Source organism: Stegostoma tigrinum, chromosome 27 (genome assembly GCF_030684315.1).
Source record: "Stegostoma tigrinum isolate sSteTig4 chromosome 27, sSteTig4.hap1, whole genome shotgun sequence".
Lineage (NCBI taxonomy): Eukaryota > Metazoa > Chordata > Chondrichthyes > Orectolobiformes > Stegostomatidae > Stegostoma > Stegostoma tigrinum.
The window spans coordinates 47,657,682-47,678,906 of NC_081380.1; the positions used below are offsets into that span (position 1 = coordinate 47,657,682).

Consider the following 21,225-nt stretch of genomic DNA (forward strand, 5'->3'; position numbering starts at 1 on the left):
GTACTGTGCTGTAATGTTCTATGTTCTATCTGTACAGGATCCCAAAAGAGCTAACCAGCTAGTCCCACTCTCCAGCCCGATCTCCATAGCCCTGTTCCTACTTCATTTTCAGATAATTATCCGGCTCACTCTTAAGACCTCCTATGGAATCCACCTCCACCCTTCTCCCAGGCAGTACATTCCCAATCCTAACAACTGAGTAAAGAAGTTACTCCTCATCTCACTCATTGCTCCGTTGATGACAGTCTTGAAGTTAGTTGCAACCCCTAATTACTGACTTACTAACTAATGGAAACAGAATATCTTTCTTCATGCTGTCAAAATTGTTCGTAATTTTGAACACCTTAGTATGGTCACTTCTTCATCTTGCTCCAAGGAAAATCAATTTCTCCCATCTTTCCTTGTATCTAAAATCCCTCATTCCTGATATCATTCTAGTAAATGTCCTTTGCGTTCTCTCCGATGCATTAACATCCTTCCCTCAATGAGCTGTCCAGAACTGAACACAATACTCCAAACGTGCTCTGATCAATGGTTTGTAGAGCTGTAGGATCACTTCCTTGCTTCTGTACTCTGTGCCTCTATTTATAAACTGAAGGCTCCTATTAGCTTTCTTAACTGTTTCAACTTGCCTGGCCACCTTTGGAGATTCTGGTCTTGTATTCTCCTCAAAGTTGTGCCATCAGGCTCATGTTGACGCTCCATGTTCTTCTACCAAAATGCATTGCCTCATGTGTCTCTATGTTGAAATTCATCTGCCAGGTGTCTGCCCATTTGGCCAATTTGTCAATGTCCCTGTGAAGTCATTCAGAATCATCCTCACAATTCACTATCCTTCTTAATTTAATATCTTTAGTATTTTGTCCTCTACACCAATCTCCAAATTGTTTGTGTAAATCGGAAAAAGCGGGGGTCCCAACCACTGGTCTCTGGAGAACACCTCTCTCAACGTGTTCCCAATCTGAGAAATTCCCATCTCCACCTACCTTCTGTTTCCTATCTTTTAGCTAATTTCTAATCCATGCTGCCCAGGACCTATCAATCCCAAACATTTCTAGTTTTCTAACAATCCTGCCGTGCAGTGTTATGTTAACTGCTTTCTGAAAGTCCAAATATATAACGTCCACAGGACTACCCTCACCCACTACCTGTGTCATCTTGTCAAAGTATTTGTCGGACATGACCTGTCCTTGATGAAGTCATGTTGACTGTCCCGTATTATTTTTCTCTAAGTATATAGTTACATTATCCCATATTATGGCTCCATCAGTTTTCCTGACAGCTTTGTAGTTTTTTTGCTATTAACGCTTTTCTTAAACAGCAGTGTCACATTTACAATCCTCCACTCCCCGGGGCTGCTCGTGTGTTCAGAGAGGACTGGAAAATTTCAGTCAACAGCTCTGCAATATGCTCCTTTACCCCTTTCAGCAATCTATGATGCATCCCATCAGTTCTGAGAAAGAGTCATCGGACCCAAAACGTTAACTCTGATATTTTTTTTCTTCACAGATGCTGCCAGGCCTGCTGAGCTTTTCCAGCAACTTTCTGTTTTTGCATCCCATCCAAACCTGACGACTTCTCAGCTGGAGTACTGCCAGCCTTTTTTTAGCATCTCTTCATCTATCACTATTCTGTTCAGTTGCTGAGCATCTACATTTTCATTATCATTTAAATTATTCTGCCTGGAAGTCAGTGGTGAGTGGAGTTCCACAGGGCTCTGTCCTTGGGCCTCTACTGTTTGTAATTTTTATTAATGACTTGGACGAGGGAATTGAAGGATGGGTCAGCAAGTTTGCAGACGACACAAAGGTCGGAGGTGTCGTTGACAGTGTAGAGGGCTGTTGTAGGCTGCAGCGGGACATTGACGGGATGCAGAGATGGGCTGAGAGGTGGCAGATGGAGTTCAACCTGGATAGATGCGAGGTGATGCATTTTGGAAGGTCGAATTTGAAAGCTGAGTACAGGATTAAGGATAGGATTCTTGGCAGCGTGGAGGAACAGAGGGATCTTGGTGTGCAGATACATAGATCCCTTAAAATGGCCACCCAAGTGGACAGGGTTGTTAAGAAAGCATATGGTGTTTTGGCTTTCATTAACAGGGGGATTGAGTTTAAGAGTCGTGAGATCTTGTTGCAGCTCTATAAAACTTTGGTTAGACCGCACTTGGAATACTGCGTCCAGTTCTGGACGCCCCCTATTATAGGAAAGATGTGGATGCTTTGGAGAGGGTTCAGAGGAGGTTTACCAGGATGCTGCCTGGACTGGAGGGCTTATCTTATGAAGAGAGGTTGACTGAGCTCGGTCTCTTTTCATTGGAGAAAAGGAGGAGGAGAGGGGACCTAATTGAGGTATACAAGATAATGAGAGGCATAGATAGAGTTGATAGCCAGAGACTATTTCCCAGGGCAGAAATGGCTAGCACGAGGGGTCATAGTTTTAAGCTGGTTGGTGGAAAGTATAGAGGGGATGTCAGAGGCAGGTTCTTTACGCAGAGAGTTGTGAGAGCATGGAATGCGTTGCCAGCAGCAGTTGTGGAAGCAAGGTCACTGGGGTCATTTCAGAGACTGCTGGACATGTATATGGTCACAGAAATTTGAGGGTGCATACATGAGGATCAATGGTTGGCACAACATTGTGGGCTGAAGGGCCTGTTCTGCGCTGTACTGTTCTATGTTCTATGTTCTATCATCATCATCTCATTTAGTGGAGACAGTAGTACCTCTGCCATGTCCTTTGCTTCAATAAGCAGCTCACCCTGCTGCTTCTTTATGGGCCCCACACTCTCCTTAGCTAATCTTTTACTATTAATATGTTTGAAGAACGTTTTACACAGCCTTACGCTCTCCTGCATTTGCTGATTTCTATTGCTGTTGTTATTCCAGTGCGCACCCTATGCTAGATTTTGCTTCTTTATTTTCTCATCAATATCCTTAATCACTCCGAGTACTCTAGGTGTAAATACCCCATGCTTATTTCTCTTGGGTGTGTATCTATCTTATATCCTATTCATCTCCTTTTTGGAATCTCCCATTTTCATCTGTTCATCGACCAAAATGCATTTCCAATCAACGCACTCTATTTCCACTTGCAGACCCATAAAATCTCCCCTTTTCCAGTCTGGGATCTTAAACATTGATTGTTGAGGGAGCTTTACTCTGTGTCGAACCCCATGCTGCCCAAATCCTAGGATTGTTTGGTGGGAACATTGGAATGAGCTTTACTCCCAGTTTGTAAAAGTAGGGAAGGATTCATTCTGGATAGTGGAGGCAGTCAGCCACATCTGGGATGACATTGTCAATCAAAGAGATGGGGCAAGTGAGAAAAATATTAATATATAAAATAATAAAAGGACCATGACAGAGAAGGATAGCGACAACAGAACTAAGAATAAATTAGCAGATTAAGCTGCAATTTGCATAAATAAAAGGTTCTTTGCTTTCACTGGACCAGCATTTATAGTCCGTCCCTAGTTGCCCTTGGTGGGGGTGACCTGCCTTCTTGAAGCACTGCAGTCCGTGTGCTGTATGTTGACCCACAAACCCTAAGGGGGGCAATTTCAGGATTTTGGCCAGGTGACAGTAAAGGAATGGAAATACATTTCCAGGTCAGGATGGTGAGGGGAACTTGCAGGGGATTGGTGTTCCCTTGTATCTGCTGCCCTTGTCCTTCTAGATGGAAGTGGTTGTGGGTTTGGAAGGTGTTGGTTGAGGACCTTTGGTGAATTTCTGCAGTGCATCTTGTAGATAGTACGCACTGCCGCTACTGAACAGATAAGACTTTAAACTAGTGAACTGGAGGGAAAGGGAGGGGAAAAAATGACAGCAAGTATAATGATAAGTAGAAAAAGAAACAGCAGATTAACATTTATAAAGGAAGGTTTAACTACATCGCAGACTATAAAAGAAGTTAAAAGGAAGGAAAACTCAGGAGATATTATTAACAGAGATGTTAGAATTCAAAAAGGTATTAAAAACTAGCACAAACACACTTTACCTGAATGCTTGTGGTATTCAAAACAAGGTGGATGAGTTCACGGCACAAATCATCGTGAATGAGTATGATTTAGTAGCCGTAATGGAGACATCGTTGCAGGATTGTCATAACTGGGAATTAAATATCCAGGGGTGTCAGACTATTTGGAAGGACAGGCAGGAAGGTAAGGGAGGTGGTGTTGCTCTGATTGTTAAGGACAACTTCAGGGCAGCAATGAGAGATGATATGGCTTCTATGGAGAATAAGGCTGAATCCATTTGGGTGGAAATTAGAAATTCTAAGAAGAAAACGTAACTGATCGGTGTAGTCTGCAGGCCACCAGATAATAAAATCACATTGGGATGGGTAATAAACAAATAACGAATGTCTGTAAAAATGGTACAGCAATTATCGTGGGGGATTTTAATCTACATGTCGATTGGTCGAATCAGGTTGGCCAAGGCATCCTTGAGGAGGAGTTCACTGAGCAGGTTATTGCTGAACAGGTGCTGCTTGATAGCACTGTTGGTGATGCCTTCATGTCAAATTGTGACTCCTCATTTTTAAATTCTCCAACAAGATGGAACTTCCCCTTCGTGTCCTCTTTCCCCCTACAGAGATACAAACAAAGATTGCTGAAGATCTGAAACTGGAATCAGACCTTGAGCTGTACCTGCCCAGCAGCGTTTCAGAGCCTCAGTGAAGCAGAACTGATCCTGTGGGTCACTGAGTGTGCTGCCTGCTTCCTGTAATTACTGCAGAAACCCCTGACCTCCCACATCCTCACCAGGGAAGATAGCTACCCGGATCCTCTTGGCAGTGTTACTTCCCCACACAGAAGAAAAACAGAGAGCCACTTATTTTGCACAGTTTTATTTACCTGCCATATGCCCGTCTTCCTCAAATATAGCTGAGGGATTACACTCAGTTTCTGCAGAGCCTTCACTCCAGGTTTTTGCCCTTTGGAATTAACTGGTCAATAAGCAATATGGACCTGGTACCCGGGGGGCTATGCCAATCCCAGTGGGTACAGGGGGCAGGGGCAGGTGTTGCTGGGGGGTGAATGCAATGCACATTAACTAAGTCATGGTAAAGTAAAACCTCAGGTTAAGTCTGAATAAACAGATCAGGGCTGTTGGTAAGAGGCTGAAGGGACTGTATTTCATGTGAAAGGTTCAGTGATTTTTGTGATAGTTCTGTTTGTGGATAATATTCCAGATTTCATCTGTTGTCTACTGAAGGTGAGAGTGTCCCACAATCCCCCTGGGATCCAGGACCCTCCCAATATGCAGCAAAGAGCCAGTGGGGTTGTCGTACAGGACCATGATGAAGGGCTGACTGACGTGGAAGTCCATAATGAGTTGTCTGTCGTTGGGGCTGAGCACAGGAGCCTCCTGAACACCTTGTTCCTCCAAACTCAGGACAGCATGGTGCTTTATGCTGGAGATCTTCAATGGCATATTCGAAATCTTATTCAGCTGACTTGGAGTGTACAGAGGAGACAGACCTGTGTTAAAACAAAGAGATTTCCAAGTTTGATGGATTTGTTTGTAACCTTCCCTCATCGCTCCTGAAAATAGTATTGATCTTTCTCTGTTCATAGTTTAAAAACAGCAAGAGGAAGAAGGTGAGAATTTTCTCATTTCTGTCACAGTCTAGAGATACGGATTCCTGAATGGATAGCCTTCACCTGGAGCTAACTGGTCCTAAGCTAAGGCCAGCCCGATGGCACACATTTGGAAGTGCTTATGGAATGACACAACAGAAGGATACCAAATAAGGCTATTTGGTCCACTGTGTCTGTACTGTCTCTTTGAAAGAGCCTTCTGCTTCAATTCCAGGCCTTTCTCCTCTCCAACAGCCTGGTGATTTTTATTTTGTGGATTTTTAAAATCTGCTTTCTCATTTCGTCATTAAATCTGATAACACCACCCTTTTCCGGCAGTGTGTAATTGCCCACATTTATCGAACATTCTAATCTCCCATTTGGATCTTTCACAAAGCTTCTTCCATGTGTCTGCCTGTGGTCACTGACCCTCTGGTTGTAAATGGTAACAATTCAGAAAGAGTTAGTGTCAAAAGTTTCATTAAACTACACTTGACCAATGATGTCTCATGGACTCCAGGCAGAGAACAAGGTGCCAATGAGTATAGATGAGTCAGCTCTGGCTCCTAACGGCTGTAAAAGTTCACATAATTCGGTCAATTATCATCATGCAACAATCGGGACCATGCTTTTAGGACTCGAGGTTTAATCGTCTCTCACAGGGATTCGAACAGGGTCTTGAACCCAAACCTTGGAAGGGTGATTGGGTGCAGCAAACGTTGGTGCCCACAGTAATGCAACACCTCCAGCCACTGGAGAAGATCACAGCCCAATTAATGCACAGCAAGCTCCCACACAGCAACCTGACCATTGCAAGAAAATCACTTTCCAGAAAAATGGTGGTGAAGGGGTAAACATTGGCTCCAGGAGACAGTGTAGAACTCTCTCACATTTTGGACAGTATCAGTGGAAACTTTTACACCCACCCAAAAGAAAAGATGCCATGCAGTTCACAGCTCATCACAAAAAAAAGCAGCACCTTTGTAGCAATTGCTTAATATGCAGCGCTCCCTCAGCACTGACCCTCCGACAGTGCGGCGCTCCCTCAGCACTGACCCTCCGACAGTGCCCGCTCCCTCAGCACTGACCCTCCGACAGTGCCAACTCCCTCAGCACTGACCCTCCGACAGTGCGGCGCTCCCTCAGCACTGACCCTCCAACAGTGCGGCGCTCCCTCAGCACTGACCCTCCGACAGTGCCCGCTCCCTCAGCACTGACCCTCCGACAGTGCCCAGTCCCTCAGCACTGACCCTCCGACAGTGCGGCGCTCCCTCAGCACTGACCCTCCGACAGTGCGGCGCTCCCTCAGCACTGACCCTCCGACAGTGCCCGCTCCCTCAGCACTGACCCTCCGACAGTGCCCACTCCCTCAGCACTGACCCTCCGACAGTGCCCACTCCCTCAGCACTTACCCTCTGACAGTGCCCACTCCCTCAGCATTGACCGTCCGACAGTGCCCACTCCCTCAGCACTGACCCTCCGACAGTGCGGCGCTCCCTCAGCACTGACCCTCCGACAGTGCCCACTCCCTCAGCACTGACCCTCCGATAGTGCCCACTCCCTCAGCACTGACCCTTCCGACAGTGCCCACTCCCTCAGCACTGACCCCCTGACAGTGCCCACTCCCTCAGCACTGACCCTCTGACAGTGACCACTCCCTCAGCACTGACCCTCCGACAGTGCGGTCCTCCCTCAGCACTGACCCTCCGACAGTGCCCACTCCCTCAGCACTGACTCTCCGACAGTGCCCACTCCCTCAGCACTGACCCTCCGACAGTGCCCAGTCCCTCAGCACTGACCCTCCGACAGTGCGACGCTCCCTCAGCACTGACCCTCCGACAGTGCGGCGCTCCCTCAGCACTGACCCTCCGACAGTGCCCACTCCCTCAGCACTGACCATCCGACAATGCCCACTCCCTCAGCACTGACTCTCTGATAGTACCCACTCCCTCAGCACTGACCGTCTGACAGTGCCCACTCCCTCAGCACTGACTGTCCGACAGTGCCCGCTCCCTCAGCACTGACCCTCCGACAGTGCCCACTCCCTCAGCAGTGACTGTCCGACAGTGCCCACTCCCTCAGCACTGACCCTCCGACAGTGCGACCATGTTGTTTTAGTGAAGCACAGGTCTGAATGATTACGATAATGTTGGGACCAGAAGCAGCCTCCTGTGAATTTGAGGTGAGTGAGAGCTGTGTTTGCTGTGGGAAGCCCCTGGAATAAGGATCTGAACGAAGCTGAATTGTGAATTCCTAACCTATCGCAAGACACTTACGCATTTCCCCGAGTGTTTGTTTGAGTTCCTGCTCAATGTCGAATCTGAGTTTGGGCAGGGAGACTCTGGCTTGGACGTATTGCAGCTGATGGACCAGGTCGTGGATGAAGACCGGGTTCAGATTCTCCTCGATCATGCTCAGGTTCCTGGTGAAGTCTGTTGGTAGGAAGATGAGGAGGCTCACGTCACCCGCATAGCGAAACAGCCCAATCTGTAACACAGACAGTGGTTTCATCATCTCATCAACTTTGCAGCGGGGCTGCACCAGTCCCATCAAACCCTCTCAAACAGGTGCATTGCTCCTAAAATTGGCGGCATTAGATTCCTAATTCCAGATTTTTACTGAATTCAAATTCCGCCAACAGCTGTGGCCGGATTTGAACGTGGGTTCCCAGAACATGAGCGGGGTGCCTGGATGAACAGTGCAGCGATAACCGCCCCCCCCTCCTGCCATTCCATCCCCCTTATCTGACGTTGATTTGTAAATGTTGGAGGTTGCATGGTCTTGTCCAGTTCCTCTTTCCCTCAATACAGTCTGAAACAAACTTCTGGGATCAGGGTGGGATACAAAGGGAGTGGGTACCTTCATCCATCTGGGCTAATCTCATCCAAGAATGAAATTTTTTATTTGCTCTTGGGACATGGGTTCATTGTGATTTTTGCATTTATCGCCCGTCCCTAGTTGCCCCTTGAGAAGGTTGGGGGGAGCTACCTTCTTGAACTGCTGCAGTCCACCTGCTGTGGATTGATCCACAATGCCCTTATGGAGGGAATTCCAGGATTTTGACCCAACTGCAGTGAAGGAATGGTGATACATTTCCAAGTCAGGATGGTAAGTGGCTTGGAGGGGAACTTCTGAGCAAAAATGGGCCATTCAGCCCATCAACTCTGGTCCACCATTCAATGAAATCACTGCTGATCTCTGTTTCCTGCCGTTTCCCCATGACCCTGGGGTTAGCATACTTCATGACCTAGCCTCAACAGCCCTGTCGTGACAAATTCCACAGGTTCACTCCCCTCTGAAAGAAGAAATTCCTTCTCATCTCTGTCTTCAATCAGTAACCCTTTGTTTAGAGCCAATGCCCCTGGTCCTGCTTTCTATGTCGGCTGTGTCAAATCCCCAGAGACTCTTGTTGGTATCAGTCAGGTTGCCACTTGTTCTTCAAAACATCAATGAGTACAGGCCCAACCTACAGAAGACAATCCCTCCCTACCCAGGGCGAGCCAAGTGACCCTCCTCCGGACCAGCCGCTATGTCACTCTATCTTTCCTGAGATAAGGGACAAAAATTGTTCACAGTAATCCGGGGTCTTGGACAGTTTTAGCAAAGCCTCCCAATGTTCATACGCCATTCTTTTTGTAATAAAGGCCAACATTCATTTGTTGTCTCTATGATACATTGAACTGCTCTTGTAGCCACTGCATTTCTGCATCAAATCCAGTTGATTTTCTGGTCAATGGTAACCCCTAGGATGTTGATAATGGGGATTCAGTGATGGTAACGCCATGGAATGTCCAGGGGCATTGGTTAAATTCTCTCTTTTTGGTGATGGTCATAGCCTGGCACTTGTATTGTGCGAATGTTACTTGCCACTTGTCAGCCCAAACCTGCAAAGACACAATTTCTGAAAAGCAATCAGGCAGAGGGGAGGGTGACCAGTGAGATTTTACAGATAGTTCCATCTCAGCTCAACATCAGGCTTGACACCTACAGCCAAGTAGCTTTGCTGTTAATCCTTAGAAATGATTACCTTGCATCTCAATTCCGAGTCATAGCCATAACGTAAAGGGTAGCTTGAGCTGGACATCATGGGAATGTTGATGTACTGGCTATAATCAACACTGAACTGTTTGTGTACAGTCTCAGCTGGATTGAATTTGGTCAGTAGTTGCCCTGAAACAAAACAAGCAGATAATATACAGGCATTGGGGCACTGACTAGGGCTGGGCATGAGCAAACTTTGTAACAATCACACTCCATTCACAAGACACCCAGTCCATCCAGCTCCCTCACCATTGGCCCTCATTTAAAACACCGTTCATTAGCTCATTCTCCAAGATGACCCAAAGCTGACATTACAATCTCAGATCCACCTGGAAAACTACCCAACACCTTCAACATCAGCTACTCATACCCTTCCATTTCTGCAGTGTGGACTATCCCAATGTTCTCATGCTTTCTTCCCCATCTCCAGCCCAATCCAAACATTGCCCTCCATGAACCAAGCTCAAAAACCCCATTCATCACATTGTTCATAGAGAGACTATATGTCCCAATTTGACAAAACATGAACACTCCCAGTGAGCGAAAGCCACTTCAGGAACTGTATCCCAGTGAGAGTCAGCCCCTTTAGGAACTGTATCCCACTGAGAGACAGCCCCTTCAGGATCTGTATCCTAGTGAGAGTCAGCACCTTCAGGAACTGTATCCCAGTGAGAGTCAGCCCCTTTAGGAACTGTATCCCACTGAGAGACAGCCCCTTCAGGATCTGTATCCCAGTGAGAGTCAGCACCTTCAGGAACTGTATCCCAGTGAGAGTCAGCCCCTTCAGGAACTGTATCCCAGTGAGAGTCAGCACCGTCAGGATCTGTATCCCGGTGAGAGTCAGCACCGTCAGGATCTGTATCCCAGTGAGAGTCAGCCCCTTCAGGAACTGTATCCCAGTGAGAGTCAGCGCCTTCAGAAACTGTATCCCAGTGAGAGTCAGCCCCTTCAGGAACTGTATCCCAGTGAGAGTCAGCGCCTTCAGAAACTGTATCCCAGTGAGAGTCAGCCCCTTCAGGAACTGTATCCCAGTGAGAGTCAGCGCCTTCAGGAACTGTATCCCAGTGAGGGTCAGCACCGTCAGGATCTGTATCCCAGTGAGAGTCAGCCCCTTCAGGAACTGTATCCCACTGTGAGTCAGCATCTTCATGAACTGTATCCCAGTGAGAGTCAGCACCTTCAGGAACTGTATCCCAGTGAGGGTCAGCCCCTTCAGGAACTGTATCCCAGTGAGAGTCGGCCCCTCCAGGAACTGTATCTCAGTGTGAGTCAGCATCTTCATGAACTGTATCCCAGTGACAGTCAGCACCTTCAGGATCTGTATCCCAGTGAGGGTCAGCCCCTTCAGGAACTGTATCCCAGTCAGGGTCAGCACCTTCAGGAACTGTATCCCAGCGAGGGTCAGCACCTTCAGGATCTGTATCCCAGTGAGAGTCAGCACCTTCAGGATCTGTATCCCAGTGAGGGTCAGCCCCTTCAGGAACTGTATCCCAGCGAGGGTCAGCACCTTCAGGATCTGTATCCCAGTGAGAGTCAGCACCTTCATGATCTGTATCCCAGTGAGGGTCAGCCCCTTCAGGAACTGTATCCCAGTGAGAGTCAGCCCCTTCAGGAACTGTATCCCAGTGACACTCTGCATGCTGGGTCCTACCAGCTGAAGGGAAACCCAGTACCCATCATGCCCTTCATCCGCCGCTCACTGACGCTTCATCAAACCATTTAAGTTGGTACAAAAACAAAGTTGCTGGAAAAGCTCAGCAGGGCTGGCGGCATCTGTGGAGGAGAAAACAGAGCTAACGCTTTGGGTCTGGTGAGCCTTCCTCAGAGCTCAGGAGGAAGGGTCACTGGGCCGGAAGCATTAACTCTGTTTTCTCCTCCACAGATGCCGCCAGCCCTGCTGAGCTTTTCCAGCGACTTTGTTTTTGTTCCTGATTACAGCATCCGCAGTTGTTTTGGTGTTTATTTAAGTTGGGGGCTGGCTGTGTCGGGAGCTCTCTGCTCCTGGCTTTACCTTTGTAATGGGCAGCGCTGAGTAGGAACAGGCTGATGTCCTCAGGGACCGAGCTGATGGCACGTGTTATCAGACCACTGGTGCGTGACCTCACCCAGGTGTTGATGCTCTGCAAGTCCTGCTGATAGTTACCAAACATGGCCTTGGGCCTGGCTCCATAGTGTGAATCGACTTGTTTCAAAAAATTCGATCTCATCTTCAGTTCTGGGTGAAAAATAAACAATGAAACAGCGTCAGCCGAATGCCTCATTCCTCAGGAAACAATTCCCCACGTCTCCACAGATTGTCTGTCAAAGGTTGAAACCCAGCAACACAAGGAATGAGCATGAGACCATTCAGCCCATTTTCTAAGATCCTGGCTGATTTAATTGTAACCTCGAATCCATCATCCCATCTCTTCCTGATAACCTCTCACCCTACTACCCTTTCCCTCTTGCTGAAGCAGGATCTCTCCATCTCTCTCTATTGTAAGAGGCTGCTACCATCACCATTACAGGAGGGAATCTCTAAAGACTCATTACTGTCTGAGAGAAAGGCTTTCAGTTCTTCTCTAAAGGTGAGGAGCTACATTTTGGAAAGGCAAATCAGAGCAGGATGTATAAACTCAACGGTAAGGCCCTGCAGGATGAGGCTGAATAAGAGGCCTTGGGGGGATGGGGGGGCGCAGGTTCATAGTTTCTCGAAAGTGGAGTCACACCGTAGACAGTGAAGAAGGTACCTTTATTGGTCAGTGCATTGAGTATTGGAGTTGTGGGGTGGCGGGGGGGGGTCATATTGCAGCTGCACAGGACATGGTTATAACAGATAACAGTGTAGAGCTGGATGAACAGAGCAGACCAAGCAGCATCAGAGGAGCAGGAAAGCTGACATTTCAGGCCTAGACCCTTCTTCAGAAGATCATTTTCTGATGGGAGGGTTTAAGCTATAGGGAGCATAGGTTGAAGGTGAGAGGGGAAAGATTTAAAAGGGACCTGAGGGGTAACATTTTCACTCAGAGGGTGCTGCGTGTATGGAATAAGCTGCCAGAGGAAGTGGTGGAGGCTGGTACAGTCACAGCATTGAAAAGGCATCTGGATGGGGACATGGATAGGAAGGGTTTAGAGGGATACAGGCCAAATGCTGGCAAATGGGATTGGATATATTTAGGAAATCTGGTTGGGGCGGATGGACTGAAGGGTCTGTTTCTGTGCTGAATGGCTCGATGACTCAATGACCGTCCAAAATGGGCAAAACCTGGTTTTTAATCTACGCCACCCGGTTCCCGATTCTCCCATGAGAGGAAATATTCTTTTCCACATCCCCCTGGGCAAGCCCCTTCAGGATCTTTCATGTTTCAATTCAGTCACCTTGGACTTTTCTAAACTCCAGAGAATACAGCCTTTCCTCACTGTGCAATCTGCTCATTCAAGGTAATGGTCTAGTCAACCTTCTCTGAACTGCTTCTAAGGCAGTAACATCCTTTTGTAAGTACAGTGACCAGTCCTGTACACAGTATTCCAGATGTTGTATCACCGACGCTCTGTATCACCGAAGCACAAGCTCCCTCTTCTTGAACTCAACTTTCTTCACAATAAAATCTCCGATCAGCTTTCCTCATTACTCATTGTGCCTGAACTCTAACCTTCTATAATCCATGCACTAGGACCCCCAGATCCCACTGCATCTCAGAACTCTGCAAACATTGAGTTTTTTTTATTCTTTCTGCTAAAATGGATAGCTTTGTACTTTCCCACATTAGACTGTACTGCCCTCACTTCACCCACTCTATTCACTTATCTATATCTCTCTGTTCCCTTATGTCCTGTTCATAATTCACTCTCTGACCTCTGTTTGTTTCGTCAGTAAATTTGACAACATCACCTTCACTTCCTCTCTGCTCCCTGTCAGGGCACCATTTCTCTCCCTAGGCTAGTCTGCTACTCCCTCCTCAGTCAGTACCAAGAGAATTTCACTCACACACACTCATTCACTTTCACCCACACTTACACTCACTCTCATCCACACCCACTCTCACATTCTCACTCACACACTCACTCACCCACATTCATTCACTCTCACACACTCACTCTCACTCACTTTCACCCACTCCCATTCTCACTCACACTCTCATACTCACACTCACTTATTCACACACTCACACACTCTCACTCACTTTCACCCACTCCCACTCGTGTTCTCACTCACACCCTCATACTCACAATCACTTACACACTCTCACTCACTCACCCACACTCACTCTCACACTCAAACACTCTCACTCACTCTCACCCACACTCATTCACAATCACTCACACACCTACTCACACTCACTCACTCCCACTCACTCACATTCACTCTCACCCAGACTCACTCATTCACTCTCACACTCACTCACTCCCACTCACTCTCACCAATGCTCACACACACTCACTCTCACTCACACTCACTTACTCTCACTCATTCACACACACTCTCACCCACACACACCCACACTCACTCACTCACACAGTCACACTCATGCACTCCCTCACTCAGTCACTCTCTCATTCACTCAGTGTTACAAAGACACAGAGATGCACACACAGAGACTGAGAGTAGTGCACACGAGTGGCTGGCAGAGTGAGTTAGTTTACACTGTAGTCCCCTCACACATACACATGCACAGTTACACATTTGTTATTCTGACAGTCCCCTTCAGACTCATTGTTAAGAATTAAGTCTCAATGGTTTTCTTACTGTTGTTTACATAAATTCGTGAAACAGTTTTGAACTTTTTGGGGTTAGCTGTAACGTCAGTCAGGAGGTCCTTGTAGACTCTGTGAATGTCCAAGTCATTCAGTAAATTGTAGTTCAGGACTCTGTGTAAAATCTCCTTGTTTCTGGAGATGGCACCTTTAAAGTGGAATAAGAAACACTGTGTGAGTGATGGATTCATAGCGACAAAGCGATTGTCTCAAAACCACCCAAAGAATCAGAAACTATTCCTCAAATCTCAGAAAGGCACAGCATTGAAACAGGCCACTCAGTCTGTAGAGTCGATACTAGCTCTCTCTGGAAGTAACTGCACCATTGTCCCAGCCTGGTCAGTAGGCGACTGTAGTGCACTCCAGGAGCACGGTCCCAATTCCTGCAGCCACGAGCAGATTGCCTCTAAATCTCTCTCAAACCCGGGAGAGGTCTGCACACAGCAGGGATGGAACGCTTTCTGCACCGCCCAGCTGTTTTGGGTTTATCCCCAACAGCAGCCGAAGCAAGCCAACTCGAGAAAGCAGTTTTTCAAACCTTGGAAGGAACAGTCCGGATGTACCTGCCTGAGGATGCGATGGAGGCCGCTCAACAGGAAATCAAGGGCAGTGAAAAGCAACAAGGTACAGGATAACAGAGAGAATGTGTGAGAACGGTCAGTGACACAGACCAGGTACACAATCAACTTCCTGAAGGGCCTCCATCCACACGAGGAAAATCCTGTGAGTACAGGGGTCAGTGATCTCCACGGCCAGACCCTGCACAATATCTCACACAGCTCACTCAGGCTGCCCTGTGATCCAGCTTCTTCTGAGGAAAGGAAAGCGCAGTGTCTGTACCCAGTGAGTGTCAGTGTGAGTGTGGGACTGTACCCCAGTGAGAGTCAGTGTGAGTGTGGGACTGTACCCCAGTGAGTGTCAGTGTGAGTGTGGGACTGTACCCCAGTGAGGGTCAGTGTGAGTGTGGGACTGTACCCCAGTGAGGGTCAGTGTGAGTGTGGGACTGTACCCCAGTGAGGGTCAGTGTGAGTGTGGGACTGTACCCCAGTGAGTGTCAGTGTGTGTGGGACCGTACCCCAGTGAGAGTCAGTGTGTGTGGGACTGTACCCCAGTGAGAGTCAGTGTGTGTGGGACTGTACCCCAGTGGGAGTCAGTGTGTGTGGGACTGTACCCCAGTGAGAGTCAGTGTGAGTGTGGGACTGTACCCCAGTGAGGGTCAGTGTGTGTGTGGAGCTGTATCCCAGTGAGTGTCAGTCTGTGTGGGACCGTACCCCAGTGAGGGTCAGAGTGTGTGGGACTGTACCCCAGTGAGGGTCAGAGTGTGTGGGACTGTACCCCAGTGAGAGTGAGCGTGTGTGGGACCGTACCCCAGCGAGAGTCAGTGTGTGTGTGGGACTGTTCCCCAGTGAGGGTCAGTGTGTGTGGGACTATACGCCAGTGAGAGTCAGTGTGTTGGGACTGTACCCCAGTGAGAGTCAGTGTGTGTGGGGACTGTACCCCAGTGAGAGTCAGTGTGTGTGGGACTATACCCCAGTGAGGGTCAGTGTGTGTAGGACTGTACCCCAGTGAGAGTCAGTGTGCATGGGACTCTACTCCAGTGAGGGTCAGTGTGTGTGCGACTGTACCCCAGTCAGGGTCAGTGAGTGTGGGACTGTACCCCAGTGAGAGTCAGTGTGTGTGGGACTGTACCCCTGTGAGGGTCAGTGTGTGTGGGACCGTACCTCAGTGAGAGTCAATGTGTGTGGGACCGTACCCCAGTGAGAGTCAACGTGTTTGGGACCGTACCCAGTGTGAGTCAGTGTGTGTGGGACTGTACCCCAGTGAGAGTCAGTGTGTGTGGGAGCTCGGAAGATGTGAAAATGGCAGCAGGAATCCTTTGTTGCTCATTGAAATGCAGGAGAATGGATTCATGGTTTTCTCACCAAGAGACAATGAGGAGAGGCCTGTGGCTACACTCAGGGGCGACAGGAAGATGTTATCGTTGGGACTGCTGCTGGCCAGCTGCCGGTAAAGCTCATAGCCAAATTCGGAGATGGAATATGCCAGCCTCTGTACTGGAGAGATCAGTATTTCCTCCTCCTCTTCCTCCTCGATGTGGGCATCAGGCTCCTCCGGCAGTGAGCTCACATCGTCCACAAGCTGGGGGGAGATCAGAAACTGGCTATGAACGTGTCAGACAGGCACAACTGCTCAGCAAACACTAAAGGCATCAGGCATATTCTACCCAGGAGACAGTTACAGGCTGGAATCTAATCGGGGCTCGAGGGCGGGGGGTGGGGGGGGGGTGCGGTGTGGTTCGGGGTGGTTTGTATACAGAATAACAGATACCCCCCCAATGAGGGAGTTACAGGCTGGAATCTAATCGGGGCGGGGGGGGGGGGTTGGTTCGGTGTGGTTTGTATACAGAATAACAGATATCCCCCAGGGAGGGAGTTACAGGCTGGAATCTAATCGGGGCTCGGGGGCCGGGGGTGGGGGGGGGGGGGGGGGGGGGGCGGTGTGGTTCAGGGTGGTTTGTATACAGAATAACAGATACCCCCCCAGGGAGGGAGTTACAGGCTGGAATCTAATCGGGGCTCGAGGGCGGGGTGGGGGGGTGGTGGGGGTAGTGTGGTTCGGAGTGGTTTGTATACAGAATAACAGATACACCCCCAATGAGGGAGTTACAGGCTGGAATCTAATCGGGGCGGGGGGGTGCGGTGGTTCGGGGTGGTTTGTATACAGAATAACAGATACCCCCCAGGGAGGGAGTTACAGGCTGGAATCTAATCGGGGCGGGGGGGGCGGTGGTTCGGGGTGGTTTGTATACAGAATAACAGATACCCCCCCAGGGAGGGAGTTATAGGCTGGAATCTGAATGAGGGGGTTCGGGGGGGTTTATATACAGAATAACAGATACCCCGGGGAGGGAGTTACAGACTGGAATCTGTTCCAGGGTTTGGGGGTGGTTTATTTACAGAATAACAATGTGGATAAATGAGAGGTTTTCTGTTTTGATTGGAGTAAAAAGACAACTTATTATCTAAATGGAAAGAAACTTCTAAGTGCTTTGCAGCAGAGGGATCAGGGTGATCTAATGCATGAATTGCAGTAAACTAGACGTCTGCTACAGCAAGTAATAAGGCAAATGGAATTTTGGTATTTATTTTTAAAGGAGCAGAGTATAAAAGTAGGGAAGTGTTGCTTCAACTGAGCAAAGCATTAGTGAGACCACATGTGGAGCATTGTATACCATTTTTGCCCCCTGATTTGAGGAGGAATGTAGTTGCATGGGAGGCAGTTCGGAGATTGAACAAATTTGACTGTACTCTGGAGTTCAGAAGAATAAGCAGAGATCTAACTGAGGTACACAAAATGCTAAAGGGAATTGATAGACATAGGACAGATGTTTACTCATGGGATGCACTCTGGAATGAGATATCATAGTTTTAGGATAAGGGATGACAGATTTAAAACAAAGATGAAGAAAAATTACTTTTCTCAAAGAGTTGTGTATCTGTGGACTTCACTACCCCAAACTGCTGTGGATGCTGAGATATTGAATAAATTTAAGGAGGAGATAGACGGGCTTTTAATTAGTTATGGGTTGAAGGGTTATGGACAACAGGCAGGAAAGTCGATATCAGCCATGATTATATCAAATGGCAGGGCAGGCTCAAGGGGCTGAATGGCCCTGTACTCATTAATCTGTCAATCTGACAGTAACCTGTTTACTATCTGTTAACCAATTCTCAATCCATAACAGTATAACAGTCAGACCCCTCATTCACTGGTGGCACTTCTATCAATATTACAAGTAACATCTTTATAAACCTCAACAAGTTTATCAAACATAATTTCACTTTTGTAAACCCGTGTGGACCGATTTTACCTTTCTTTTCTGAGTGTTAACTTTTCAAATTCCAACACTTTACAAACACTCATTTGTAGTTCCTTGGTTTCAGAAGGTCCTTGCTTGCTTGGTATTTCTGGAAGCTTTTCTGCGTCAACTTTTATGACGACACCACACAAAGTAATCATTTAATTTCTCTGCCGTTACCCTGTGCCCCTTTATCAATTATCCTGTCATCCAGCTATAATGGGCTCACATTCCTCCTGGTTAATATTTTTCTTTCCACATACCAAAACAAGCTTTTACAGTCTGTTTCTCCCAAGTTTACGTTCTCTTTTTCTTTATCAGTTTCTTGGTCTCCCTTTTCTGGTTCTCATTTGCTTCCAATCCTGCAGTTTATCTTTTTTTTGGCATCCTATCATCCACTTTCTTTAATCTAATACAATCTTAGACTTCTTTAGTTAGCCATGTTCATCCTTTCATCATACAACATAACAGTCTGTTAGCCTTTGTAATTTATTTCAATTTGTTTATTATTTTAATGGTTTGTATACCTGGACCCAAAAGCTCTTTCAGTGCCCACTTTTCCCAGCTTCTTCGCAACAAAAGGACAATTGGATTTTTTTGGTGCAAGCTTGGTAACTTCACACTTACTTGGAGTGAAAGCAGCCATTTTCACCCCCTCACTCCCTCAGTCAATGTCTCTGTTGTTTTATTGACTTCACTTCTGTATTCTTGCAGCAGCTTCTTTGGCAGATCTTAATACGCAACTTTTGATGCTGTGACCTAAATCATGAATAAAGACAGTGCCTCACTGAGGCCACAGCATGGATACTCTCAGGGTTGAGAGTCCCTCCTGGGCTCTCCGGTTAGTTATAGAAGTCTCAATGTGTCATTTTACACAGTGCCTATGTGCTTCCCCACTTCACCAGACGAAGGAACAGCACTCTGAAAGCTTGTGATTTTAAATAAACCTGTTTGTAACCCGGTACTGTGTGGCCCCTGGCTTTGTTGACACCCATCCTCATTTTTTATGGCCCATCCATCTTCGGACTGTGGGAGGAAACCGGAGCACCCGGAGGAATCCCACGCAGACACCGGGAGACTCTGCAAACTCCGCACCGACAGTTGCCGAAGGCTGGAATCGAACCCATGTCCCTGTGATGCCTGTGCCAGTTTTTGATGGGGCAGTCAGTCAGATCCACGCTGAGCTTTGCTGATAAATGGATACATTTCTTGTCCCTTCACTTAGTTCATTTACACTGAATAGGATGGAAATTCAGCTCTGTCCAGTGATCAGAACCACACCAGCCTGCGCTGGGCTGGCGGCTGCGCAGCTTTGGATCTTACTGAACAAAACAAGAGCAAATCGCAAGCGTTCTGTTATTTCAGTTTTAATGATGCATAAGGTATTGCAGTCACTGTTATACAATCCCACTGTGTCTGATTTCCAACTGCATTTTCCCAGCTCTGTTCCACATCCTGGAATTTCCCCTATCCAATAAAAACACAGAAATCTCAGCTTTCAATTTTTCAACTCACTCCTGGAATTGTCAGTGCTTTTTTTGGAAAGGAGAAAGATTTGCAGATTTGCAGTGCACTGTTTGAGGGCCTTCTATTCTGACCACACCCTGCACGCCCTGCTTCGAATCTTCCAATTAGATCCTTAAACATTGCAACCACCTTTATCAGCTCCACCTTTGACCTTCTAAACTTACAAAAGTAGTTTGTGTAATCTCTAAACGTCACTTAACCCTTTCCAGTCCCTGTCTGTGTTCTAGGGACTAACAGTCCCCATTAGCAGCTACCGATTTCCCCAGGCTGACCTCTACCCATTCCATGGTCTGTCCAACTCTAGTCCTTCCTGGACTCTACCTCCACACATTGTTCACTCTCCCCCATCCCACCCACCCCTAACCCTAACCTTCAGCACACATACCCAACCTTTCCCCAGCTACAGTCAGTTCTGAAGAAGGGTCACCGGACGTTAAACATTAACTCTGCTTTCTCTCCACAGACGCTGATAGACTCCCCCCAACCCGAGGAGTTTTCCACAATTTCTGACCCTGTTTCTGATTTCCAGCATCCACTGTGTTTCAAGTGTTTTTTTGTGACAGTGACACCGAAAGCCAACCGACTGCGGGAAAAGGGGAGAGGGCTGCTGAGGATGGATTGCTATCCTGTCACTGCTGGCACCACACAAGGCCAGATGAACAGACCAGCTCCATGCCACTGAGCGCTGCTCTCCTATTATCCAAATCCACCCCATACTATGGCATGGTGCCAGGAGGGAAACTTTGGTGTGTGGGGGGTGCGGGGAGGCGGGGGGGGGGGGGGGCGGGGGGATGACACAGACAGCTTCTGGAAGAATAACATTGACTTACCAAAGGGAAATGGCCATCTTGGCTCGATGAGATTCTGACAGCGCCCAGGAACAACACGGCAGTGACAAACTTCATCCTGTCTTCAGGGCTAACGGGGAAACAGAAAGTTCATCTGAGCCTGGCCAGTGCTCACACACTGCACAAAGTTACAGACAAGCCAAGCACAATTCCCGTTATTACTACCTGCGACCCGTCTCCACACCTCGCACTCAGCAAGTCAAACATTTAAAGACCTGAGCACAGACTCCAGCCTCACACCGACACCATCAGAGGGTCAGTGCTGAGGGAGCGGGCGCTGTCGGAGGGTCAGTGCTGAGGGAGTGGGCACTGTCAGAGGGTCAGTGCTGTGGGAGTGGGCACTGTCGGAGGGCCAGTGCTGAGGGAAGGGGCACTGTCGGAGGGTCAGTGCTGAGGGAGCGCTGCACTGTCGGAGGGTCAGTGCTGAGGGAGCGCGGCACTGTCGGAGGGTCAGTGCTGAGGGAGCGGGCGCTGTCGGAGGGTCAGTGCTGAGGGAGCGGGCGCTGTCGGAGGGTCAGTGCTGAGGGAGCGGGCGCTGTCGGAGGGTCAGTGCTGAGGGAGTGGGCACTGTCGGAGGGTCAGTGCTGAGGGGGTGGGCACTGTCGGAGGGTCAGTGCTGAGGGAGCGCCGCACTGTCG

General features: G+C 48.2%; 1 protein-coding gene across 2 annotated transcripts in view; it reads right to left on the bottom strand.

The window, feature by feature from the left end:
* Window positions 1-4,829: 4,829 nt before the first annotated feature.
* Window positions 4,830-21,225, bottom strand: part of LOC125464453 (pigment epithelium-derived factor) — a 28,420-nt gene continuing 12,024 nt past the window's right edge. For both annotated transcript variants that reach the window (XM_059655228.1, XM_059655229.1), the window contains exons 2-8: window positions 20,570-20,657; window positions 16,276-16,492; window positions 14,346-14,501; window positions 11,631-11,834; window positions 9,606-9,748; window positions 7,855-8,065; window positions 4,830-5,479 (exon numbers count right to left, since the gene is read on the bottom strand). In XM_059655228.1, the coding sequence (XP_059511211.1) occupies window positions 5,205-5,479; window positions 7,855-8,065; window positions 9,606-9,748; window positions 11,631-11,834; window positions 14,346-14,501; window positions 16,276-16,492; window positions 20,570-20,644 (1,281 nt within the window). In that variant the 5' untranslated portion in view covers window positions 20,645-20,657 and the 3' untranslated portion in view covers window positions 4,830-5,204. The remainder of the gene's footprint in view (window positions 5,480-7,854; window positions 8,066-9,605; window positions 9,749-11,630; window positions 11,835-14,345; window positions 14,502-16,275; window positions 16,493-20,569; window positions 20,658-21,225) is intronic.